Genomic DNA, 12,032 nt, shown 5'->3' with positions numbered 1-12,032 from the left:
TTTCCCTGTGGGAGCTCCACTTTAGGGGCCTTGATGCGCTGCGCTTGCAATCGGAGATTTGTGGTAGCAGTGCCCAGTTGGGCTTCGCATGCGCCGTTGCCGTCTTGCACCGTTCTGAATGGTTACATAGCGGTGCACAGCCAACCGTCCCCCAGTTCCTTCTCTACCTCCGTTGGCTTGAGTCAGAGCAATCAGCAGCACCCTTTCTTACCTCAGATAAGATTTATAATAGCTAGTTCATAGTGATAGTGTTAGCTTAGTTGTACTTAGTTCCCCTATCCCCTTGCATTACTGTAATTTCTTTAAAATTAAAAAAAAGAGTTCCTTTATTTTCCCTATCTACTCCTGCCTCTCTCGCAGGCATACAGTCTTAGTCTCAAACAGGGTTTACCCTTGTTTTTCTCTCTCTAAGAGACCGACTCTCAAGCATGCCCAGCTCACCTGGCTTTAAATGCTATCTGATTTGCAGACTCTCCATACTGGTCTCTGACGATCATGCTCAGTGTGTCCGCTGCCTTGGTGAGACACACCTTACTCAAAAGTGCCTGTACTGCAGAAAACTGACATCTAGGACAGGAAAAGCCAGGGATCTTCAACTGAATCACCTCATGATGGAGAAATCCCTCAAGCCAGCCTCCAACCCTGAGTTCAGGTCACCCTCTGGCCAAGGGTTGCCAGCGGCAGCCTCTGACAGGGGCTCCACTTCAACAATGGCTACCAAGGAGCCTGCTCCTAGAAAGCCTACCAAAAAGCAGTTGCAGACATCCCCACACCAAGAATCGCCTAAAAGAAAGCGATCTCCAGTTGAAAAATCTGCCCCAGTACTGATGGCACCAAGAGCACTGGACCACGAGGCACTGGGAACCTCTGGCACCGAGAGTTCCCAAAGAGCTAAAGACCCTATGCCAGCAAGCTGTAATGGAGGTTCACACACTAACGTGAAATCTTCCAGCTTGGCACTCACGGAGCTGAAGAAAATCTCAGCACTGAGCGTTACAATAGCGCCACTGCTGTATCTGTGCTGCACAGCTCTAAATCCTCGGCACTGGCAGCTTCAGCTCATGCTTCCGGGCTGTCCACCACGCCGTCTCTGGCACCAAGCCTCACAGTTCCACAGCAATTCGTGAGGCATGTGGACCTGATAGTCGCCTTAATTCCTGAATCTCCTCTACTTGGCACCAAGGGTACCGCATCCAGATCAGTAGTAAGCCAGCTGACTACTCCTTGCAGCTCAGCCCCCTCACTGTATATCTGCAGGTGGTTGGTGATGAGGAAGTAGAGGATGATGCAGTAATAAATACTCTTCACGACTCCTCACCCAAGCCAAGACCATCTCATCATCAAACACTTGCAGATATACGAGGATGGTAGGGTCACCCATGGGCACCACCTCGCATATCATTCCCACCATACTGGTCATACTGGGATCTATGGGAAATGTATAGTGCTCAAAACCACATCCCCCCTAGCCTGCCTAAGTCCAGAACATCCTGGTCTCCTTCCTCAGCTGTCCCGACACCCTCAGAAACACAAGAGGAAGACACTGAGGAACCTAAAGACACAGCCGAACATGACACTTCGCTGCCTACTCACCTCTCATCTTTGTCACCAGACAAAACTATAATGCCACCCCCCCACACACACACCATGATGATTTCAAATCCTTTCAGGACCTCTTCATAAGGGTTGCTGAATCTCTGGACATTTCATTGACTCAGCTACCAGAAGCCCAACACAAGCTCACAAACATACTCCAGGCATCCCCATCGGCAAAGATAGCTCTGCCAATTAATGATGCAATCATGGAGCCTTCAAAAATAGTCTGGCAGACACGTGCTGCCGTACTACCCTCATGTAAAAGATCTGACAAAAATATGCCAGCAAAAGGGGCTGAGTTCCTATTTACATACCCCACACCAAACTCCTTAGTAGTAGAGGCGGTCAACCAAAGGGGGAAACAACACCAGTCTCGAACAACCCCATATGATAAGGACTGGAAAAGGCTAGACCTTTTCAGGTGAAAAGCTTATTCTTCAGGTACACTTCAGCTCCTCATAGCCAACTATGTGCCCTGCTAGCCAAATATACACACAATTTGTTCGCCAAAATGTCAACTTTTTTTGAAAATTTATCAGATGACAAAAAAGAACAGTACAAGGCAAACATTTCTGAAGGGTCTCTCATCACCAGGATGGCCCTCCAGTCCTCCCTTGACTCTGCAGACACAGCAGCATGATCCATTGTGATATCTGTGGTCATGGGCTCCACCTCTCCAGGTTCCCAAGGGAGGTCCAGGCAACAGTTGAGGACTTACCCTTCAAGGGGCGGAAACTATTTGCAAACAAAACCAATGTTTCATTACACACCCTTAAAGACTCAAGGGCAACCTTAAAAACCTGTGGCATTTACATACCTGCAAACAAAAAGAAACTGAGCAGGTTTTAAAATCCGAGATTCCAGTCTATGCCATACTCTTAGTCCCAAAGACAGTGTGACCAACAGCATAAACAAAGACAGAACAGATATCAGCAGAAACAAGATCAGTCTTCGACATCTCAACAATCCACCTCTAAACGATTATTTTGAAGGTGTGGTCGAGGGCAGAAACCTCCACACTCTCTGACTCTGGAACCAGAAACAGTCCCACACCCATTCGGAGACCATCTGTCACTGTACTACCCAGTCTGGAACATCATCACAACAGAAAAATGAGTTTCAGAGATTATCCAGAAGAGCTACTCTATCCCCTTTATTTCTATCCCACCTACCCACCCTCCGTCCTCATCCCTCTTCAGGGACCCCTCTCACCAGTGGCGGATTAATGATTTTGTTGCCCGTAGGTCCTGAAATAATTGCCACCCCCCTAACAGCAGCTCCCTGCCCCAGCTCACCTCCGCTCTGCCTCCGCCTCCTCCCCTGAGTGCGATGCTGGGTCCTGCTTCTCCCCGCTCCCTGCCAGTGCTTGTGCACGAAAGAGATTCACGAAGGGGGTGGAAAGAGGGGGGAACGCGGCACACTCAGGAGAGGAGGCGGGGCCGGGGCGGGGATTTGGGGAAGGGACCAATAGGGGGCAGGGAGGGGGTGGGGAAGGGGTGGAGTTGGGGCGGGGCCAGGAGCGGAGGGCGCGAAGCAGCGCCAAGGGAAGCAGCCTCTGGCTGCTTTTATAAATTTTCCACCCCTGCACATTTGCCGCCCTAGGCCTAGGCTTTGTTGGCCTAGCCATTAATACGCCATTGCCTCTCATACGCACCTGTTACAACAGGAAATAAACCACCTTGTACAATTAGGTGCCGTGGAACCTGTACCTTACAACACAGAGGAAGAGGTATTTATTCACATTACTTTCTAACTCAGAAAAAGACGACTAGGTGGAGACCCATCCTGGATTTACAAAAACTCAACAAATTCTTGAGAACACAATGTTTCAAAATGGTGACTCTAAGCACAATAATTCCAGCATTAGCGAAAGGAGATTGACTCTCAGCCCTCGACCTTCAGGATGCTTATGTTCATATTACTATCCACCCATCACACAAAAGATTCCTGAAATTCATCCTAGGGAAACAGCATTTCAATATCTTCATTAATGATCTGGAGGATGACATGGACTGCATCCTCAGCAAGTTTGGAGATGACACTAAACTGGGAGGAGTGGTAGATACACTGGAGTGTGGGGTAGGATACAGAAGGACCTAGACAAATTAGAGGATTGGGCCAAAAGAAATCTGATGAGGGTCAACACAGACAAGTGCAGAGTCCTGCACTTAGGACGGAAGAATCCCATGCACTACTACAGACTAGGGACCGAATGGCTAGGCAGCAGTTCTGCAGAAAAGGACCTAGGGGTTACAGTGGATGAGAAGCTGGATATGAGTCAACAGTGTGCCCTTGTTGCCAAGAAGGCTAATGGCATTTTGGGCTGTATAAGTAGGGGCATTGCCAGCAGATCGAGGGACGTGATCGTTCCCCTCTATTCGACATTGGTGAGGCCTCATCTGGAGTACTGTGTCCAGTTTTGAGCCCCACACTACAAGAAGGATGTGGAAAAATTGGGAAGCGTCCAGCGGAGGGCAACAAAAATGATTAGGGGACTGGAACACATGACTTATGAGGAGAGGCTGAGGGAACTGGGATTGTTTAGTCTGCGGAAGAGAAGACTGAAGGGGGATTTGATAGCTGCTTTCAACTACCTGAAAGGGGGTTCCAAAGAGGATGGATCTAGACTGTTCTCAGTGGTAGCAGATGACAGAACAAGAAGTAATGGTCTCAAGTTGCAGTGGGGGAGGTTTAGGTTGGATATTAGGAAAAACTTTTTCACTAGGAGGGTAGTGAAGCACTGGAATGTGTTCGCTAGGGAGGTGGTGGAATCTCCTTCTTTAGAAGTTTTCATGATCAGGCTTGACAAAGCCCTGGCTGGGATGATTTAATTGGGGATTGGTTCTTCTTTGAACGGGGGTTGGACTAGATGACCTCCTGAGGTCCCTTCCAACCCTGATATTCTGTGATTCATTTCCACCATAGAGTACTACCCTTCGGCCTCTCCACTGCCCCAAGGGTTTTTTTTCCAAGGTTCTTGCTGTCATTGCAGCTAACCTGTGCAGACATGGAGTAATGATATTTCCATACTTGGACGACTGCCTCATACTCGCACCAATACGGCAAGAAGCAATAAATGCCACACAGAGCACGATAACCCTTACAAACCTAGGATTGCAAATAAATGTGCAAAAGTCCTGTTCAAAAGTTTGAATTCATAGGAGCTTGTCTCAACTGTCTTACAGCAATAGTAACGCTACCCCAACAACGCTTCCTCACCCTCATCAACCTAATTTCAGTGGTGAGGGAAAGCCCACAAACATCCGCCAGAACATGTTTACAACTCTTGGGGCACAAGTCGGCAACAACATTTGTTGTTAAGCATGCCAGACTCCACATGAGATGCTTACAGGCCTGGCTTCGAACAGTGTATATACCGCACAAACACTCTCTCAACAGGTGCCTCATAATGCCACGCAGAGTAAAAGGCTCATTAACATGGTGAACACAACCAAAGAACATCTGTTCAGGAGTCCCTTTCCAATAAAGAACTCCAACCATGACAATCAAGACAGATGTTTCCCTAATAGGTTGGGGGGCACATTTACTCAACAATATGATCCAAGGCTACTGGTCCCCAGCAGAGTCCAACCTACACATAAACTTATTGGCACTAAGGGCAGTCCGAAATGCATGTGATCACTTTCTCCTTCTAATCAAGAACAATACAATCAAGATCTTCATGGACAATATAGCATGCATGTTTTATATAAACTGCCAAGGGGGAGCATGTTCATACTCCCTATGTACAGAGATGATATGCCTTTGGAAATGGTGCATCACCAACAACATAGAGATATTGGCATCCTATCTGCCGGGATGTCAGAATACAACAGCGGATGTACTAAGAAGGGATTTCTCACAAACCCACGAGTCATAGATGGATCCTGAAGTTCTCAAATCCATATTAAAACAATGGGGGTTCCCCACCATAGATCTATTTGAAACAGCTCAGAATGTCAAGTGCCCACAATATTGCTCCAGAGCAGGATTGGAATACCACTCCCTAGGCAATGCTCTTCTCATAAAATGGGAGGCACCACTGATGTATGTTTTTCCTCCGACCCCACTCCTAAGACAAGTCATTCACTAGATCAAGCAGGATAAATCCAGGGTCATTCTCATAGCGCCCACATGGCCCAGACAGGCATGGTGCCTATACTTGCATCAGATGGCAAACTATCATAGAATCATAGAATATCAGGGTTGGAAGGGACCTCAGAAGGTCATCTAGTCCAACCCCCTGCTCAAAGCAGGACCAATCCCCAACTATCCACAAGCTCCATCAGAGTACACTTGGCTGTTATTACCTCGTTTCATAAAAAGGTGGATGGGGTCACCATATTTACTCACCCGATGATTAAACACTTCCTTAAAGGCATTGAAAACACTTATCCCACAATGATAAACCCTACACCCATGTGGGACCTCAACCTTGTTCTACGAGGACTCGTGGGAAAGCCTCTTGAACCCCTTGCAACTTGCTCTTTGTTGCACTTATCCATGAAGGGGGCTTTCCTCATTGCCATCACGTCCACCAGACGGGTGGCAGAATTAGGTGCCCTAATGGCACACCCACCTTATACAATATTCTTTAAAGATAAAGTCACCTCTCCCTTTCATTTAAACCAACCCATTTACTTATCTGTATTTTTTCCTAAGCCGCATATGGATGGAAAGGAGGCCTCACTCCACACATTGGATGTTCTCAGAGCATTAGCTTTCTACACTGAAAGAATAAAAACATTTAGAAAATCATCTAGACTATTTGTTTCCATAACAGACTGCTCAATGGGTCAAACCATCTCAAAACAGAGACTATCCAAATGGATATCAGGATGTATCCATTTGTGCTACCAAAAAAACAATCTACAACCTTCTCCAGGAATTTGCACACACTCCACCAGAGCAATGGCAGCATCTTTGGCCCTTTTCAATAACGTCCCTGTCACTGATATTTGCAGAGCAGCTACCTGGGCATCAGTCCATACTTTCATTAAACACTATGCCTTAGAACAACAATCAGTGTCAGATGCTCATTTTGGAATTACTGTGTTATGCACCATCAATAGAGCAACTCTGAAGCCCCTCGCCTCTACTGAGGGGCAATGCTCCACAGTCACTTAAAGTGGAGCACCCAGAGGGACACTCCTCAAAGAACAAGAGAAAGTTACTCATCTAGTGTAGTAACTGAGGTTCTTTGAGATGGTTGTCCCTGTGAGTGCTCCACTACCCTCTCCTGCCCTCTACTTCAGAATTTCAGGCCGATTATCTGAGGTAGAGAAGGAACATGGGGACGATTGGCTGTGCACCACTATGTAACTGCTCGGAGTGGCACGAGATGGCTACAGCACATGCACAGCCCAACCAGGTACTGCTACCACAAATCTCCAATTACAAGCGCAGGGCACCTAAAATGGAGCACCGACAGGGACAACCATCTTGAAGAACCTCAGTTACTACACAAAGTGAGTAACCTTGTCTTCCACTAACTTATTCTAGGTCCCAACATAAATACTTACCACCTATGTGAATAGATTAGCGAAAGAAACCTAGAATCTTTATTCAAAAAGAAGTAGTACTCAAGACTCCGTTTCACTATGAAAGTGATTTTCAAGAAGAGCTCTAAATCTAGGCAAACAGGGAATTTCTTTTTGCAGGTGTGGTTTAGGGATGTGAAGTGGTTCAGTACATTCAGTTTTATTGATTATGAGGGATTTAGCCACTGTTTAATGTAGAGTGCCAATGTGTATGTTAGGTATGGGAGGAAGTTTTGCATTTGATGCCTTTAAAGACCCTAGTCACCATTTGTGGAGTTGTCAATGAGATCAGGAAGGTTTCTTGAGAGGTCCCTTTGATCTAACACTCACCAAACTGGAAGGATTCTCTGGCTCCTACGTATGCTTTTAGATCTAGAGACAAAGCATAGCTGCTCAGCTCCAAGACACTAATTTCTGCTTCATCCATCCAGAACCACCTCTGTTGAATCAGAGCCTTTGTTATGAAAATCTTCCCTTCTTTAGGTGCAACCTAACACCAAGGCCATTCATATTGATCAGTCTCTCTCCTACTTCCCAGGATTCAGGGACTCCAGTTTCTTTACATTTGCAAGATGTGCAAATCCTTCCCAAATCTTCCCCAGTCATATGGGGAACAAATTTTTCAGGTATAGGCCCTAATGTTCAATTTACTGTTTATGGCTCTTGGGACATAAGGCTTCATTTTCTGTCTACTTGACGTCACGTAGGAGCATCCCTTAAAGAGTCTAGCCAACAGAGAGGCTTAAATTGAAATCTAGCTAGCTGAGGTTCATTCCAGAAAGACAGAGATTATTATGGGGAAGGGCTCCAATACATAATCCTAAAATAGATCCATTTAGAGTCCATTCTGTCAGAGGAATAGTCCCCTCCAAGGCTCGTCTCCATAATATATCCACATTAGGTTCATTTTGTTAGAAGATCAGTGTTTTCCAAGAATGTATCACACATTGGTATCTGAGATACTGAGGTTATTGTCCCTATTTAGACAAGGAAGTAACTTGAGTAGCTAAGATACCAGTTTATAGTAACTTGTGACAGATGTTGACTTTATTGGCTGCTGCTGTATGTCTGAGATTTGTAAGGCTTCAAATCACCATTTGGGGTTAAATTTACACTTTTATTCAGCAATGTTCTCTGATTCTGAAGCTAAATTGGATGTTTGTTTGAGCAGGCAGCCTTCTTGAGTTAAACATTCCTTAACCCTCCCCCGGGAATGGCTTCTGTTTGCCATTGCCTACAGTGGAGTTCTTCAGGAAGAAACAAAGTGTACTTAGTAACTGGAATTCTCCAGAAGATTGTATAATTATAAAACTGTATTCGGGGGGGCATTATGAAGCTGAGAGCTTTGAGAGGGATTGTGTCTCCAGCGAGCACTTGGGGATTGTGCATGCTGCACTTTCCCTTAGGATAGTACAGCATTTTCCTTTCTCTGTGTCTAGCTGATCCACTGGCCAGCATGTTGTTGGGGAAGGCTATGTCTCTTCTCTCTTTGAGGTATCTCGCAGCCCCAGAACTACTAGAATCAACAGGTCTTGTGGTGCTTCCTTAAGTGCAAGGTCTGTGATTTATCACTGGTCCTTGCATGGGGGCTGGGGCAAAACTCCTTGTACCTTTCCTATTTCCATCCATCACATGAGGGACTGGGTACTCTAGCCCACTGCCTCTGCAAATCCACATTTACTCTCCATCCTTTTCTAAATCTGTGGTGTATTATAGCTAGTTTAGATGAAGCAGAGGGGAACTGGGAATGGTTACAGGGATGGGGCCTTTGTAATCACAGTTGGTCAGCTTTTACCAATATGTTGGTTCTTTGTATTGATGTGTGTGCATCCTCTAATAGTCAAACTGCTTTAGGATGTTTCATGGGTCTTGTCATGCAACAAAGAGGTTCTATAATGTGGATCTGGAGAGGCAATATATCAGGTACCTTTTCTTTCGTCTTTTTAAGGAACTAAGTGGGTTCCTACTTGGGAATGTAAAAGGAGTTTAACTAACTCAGGAACCGTTTTATTTTCAAAGTCAAATATGGCCATGAAGTAGCACCTTCTTTCTCTTCTATGTGGTCAGTAGATACTTTAATTGGTTTCTTATTCTCCCTTACATAAAATATGCAGAGGAACTCAGAACAATTTTGCAGACTGTTTTAAAGATAGCTGAAATAAACACTAGCTGGAATAATTAATAACATATGCAATTATTTTATTTTATTTTTATTAAACATACATTATAGAGCATACACACATTTAATCAATACAAACTTGGCTGCCTGAAAACGGGAGTTAACTCCTCCTACCACATGCTCTTTTTCCTCCAATGCCTAGTGTAATCAATCCTCTCCCATTCCAGATATGCAAAAAAGATTCCCCAAAATAGGACAAAATTGTGCCCTTGTTTGCACTTGTGAGGAGAAGAGGAAAAGGGTAGGGACGTCCTCAGACCCTCATTCAAAAAGGGATGAGCAGACTTTCCGAAGGTAGGAAATTGTGCTCCATGAGCTCAGCTTGGGTGACCAGATAGCAAGTGTGAAAAATCAGGACAGAGATTGGGAGGTAATAGGTGCCTATATAAGACAAGACCCTGAATATCAGGACTGTCCCTATAAAATCAGGACATCTGGTCACTCTAAGCTCAGCAGACTGCTAGTTAGGGGAGATGCTCAGCTAATGCACCAGCCTGTATACCATGTGCCCTAGAGCACTGTCTAGCTCCTAAATGCTTGTTACAGCATATGCTGCTTTAGCAGTAACACTGCTCAGCAGATGGTCAGCACACAGGTTGTTCCTGCTCAAAGGAGTATCAAAGTGTACCAGAGAGTTTTTTCTTGGTTTCCCTTTTGAATCCAGCTCTACTCTTGGTTTCTTTTTGCAGATGATACATCTGCCAGCATTCTTCTCCCATGTCTACCTTGTCAGTCCCATGGAAGGATTTGGCCTGATTGTCTTTTTTGCGGTCAGACTTATTTTGCCCTGTTAAATATGGACATGAAATCCAGAGCTTTATAGAATGTTCATCGTTGTTTACAATGACAATGAAGCAAAAGTATCTTAGCCTGCTTTAAAAGAGCATACTTTGAAGATCAGTGTTCATAATTGGTTTTTAAAATATATAACCAGTGCTATTCTCCTAGCTGGCTGTTAGCAAAAAGAATGGATCAATGTACTGGGAACCTATTCATTATACCTAGCACATTAACAACCTTAGGGCTTCCAGAGCTCGTATACACTTTGAGAAAAGACTGTTTTTGTAACCTGTCATTTGCTATTTAAGGCTTATTTTGTATTCCTTGAAATCATCAAATGGCATGCCCTCCTAAGAGTGAAGAAATGGGTTCAGTCAGAAAAAGCCATTTGTTATCAAATTTCTAATTAGGAAGAGCTGTCTGAACATGAGCACACTGATTTTTCACTTTTAAACAAAAGATAATAAAGTATCTGTTTGCACCATAAAACACCAAGGCAGTGACATGCAAAAGTAAAATAAGCTACCTTCAAACATCTAAAATTCATTACACTGTAATAGTGCATCTTCTTTCATAACTAATAATTTTTTGTGTGTATTTGTGCAGGAAGAAGCACTCCATAGATTTCGAGTGAGTGATTATTTAGAATACATGAAAAGCTTGGAGGCAACCTACAGGCCAGTGCTGTTGAGAGACATGAGGAACATTTGAATGCAGAGCACATAGATCAAGCAAACAAGCATTTCATCTTCAAGCTTTAGTTAAGTTCTGAAAGGGAATGCTGATTGTTTTATATCAGTCTCCATAAAAAGTCATGCTGTGGAAATATACATACATTAAAATCAATAATAAAGGTTTTCAGAATATAAGTTTTTCAAGGGGACATCATCTGAACTGGATCAACTGAAAAATAAATAATTTTTCCAGCTATACTGAATGTATTGCCTTATTTTTATTTGGTAGATTGCTTGAAAATCTGCCCTTAGCTAACTTAGGGGTCTTGTTTGTATTCTCTGGAAGCTGTTCCCAAACTAATACATTTTGGTCATCTCCTACTCACACCATCTTACCTAAAACTTTAAAATTCTGCACAGGTCTGGCAATAAGAAGCAGTACTGAGAATAATCACTTGGGTATCCTGTATTTATGTGAATGGGGATGAGCAAAAGCAAAGCAGCTTTTCAGTGTGCAGCTGATCTGACCTTGTGGTTTGGCTGACGAGGAATAGTTACATCCAAGTGGAACAAGGGATTGATACTGCCCTCAGCCATAATGATTTTAAAAATATGTCTATACCATAAATGTATATTTGCAATCTTATATGCTAATTTTATATTTTCAGAATGGATAAATGGGAAGGCAGATTACTAAAATATGCATTATTCAGTACAGTCATTTTATTGATTGGCTTGATTTGTACATATTGCCATTATATAAAAAACTTGCACCTGTAAAAGCAAGATAATTCTGAGGTAAATAAATGATTTCAACATTCTTAAATGTGTGTTTTGGTGCATATAAGCCTGGGTTTCTGAAACATAAAATAAGTCAAAATAATTGTTATATAAAATGGCAAGTAATCTAAAATACTTTTTGCAAAACAAATGTTCATTAAGGTTCATTTACTTGTTTTATCTTTTCTGTTCATTGTGACTTCAGACAGTTAAAATACTGACTTAAAAATTGGAGTATATAAAAATAATTCCATTACAATGTAACCTATAGTTCTGTTATTACAATAGCATGGCAAGTCTATAAAAGAAATTTAGTAAGTTAGCTTGACATACTGGACTTTTTGCCCCAACTGATAGGAATTTAACAGAAGAGTCCTAAAAATGGTACTAAAAGCACAAGAACTACTTTAAAATTACATTTTCCAAACTTGTTTCCCAATGTATAATATAAGTTTATGGTTCCCTTTCTTCCCATTATGCTGG

At 43.4% G+C, this 12,032-nt stretch overlaps 1 protein-coding gene across 11 annotated transcripts in view; it reads left to right on the top strand.

The window, feature by feature from the left end:
- TBC1D32 (TBC1 domain family member 32) overlaps nt 1-11,027 on the top strand; it is a 199,474-nt gene extending 188,447 nt beyond the window's left edge. For all 11 annotated transcript variants that reach the window (XM_043510889.1, XM_038396853.2, XM_043510892.1 and 8 more), the window contains one exon: nt 10,702-11,027. In XM_043510889.1, coding sequence (XP_043366824.1) covers nt 10,702-10,806 — 105 coding nt within the window. In that variant the 3' untranslated portion in view covers nt 10,807-11,027. The remainder of the gene's footprint in view (nt 1-10,701) is intronic.
- The last annotated feature ends 1,005 nt before the right edge of the window (nt 11,028-12,032 follow it).

This window comes from Dermochelys coriacea, chromosome 3 (genome assembly GCF_009764565.3).
Source record: "Dermochelys coriacea isolate rDerCor1 chromosome 3, rDerCor1.pri.v4, whole genome shotgun sequence".
Lineage (NCBI taxonomy): Eukaryota > Metazoa > Chordata > Testudines > Dermochelyidae > Dermochelys > Dermochelys coriacea.
This window is presented reverse-complemented; position numbering and strand designations above follow the sequence as displayed.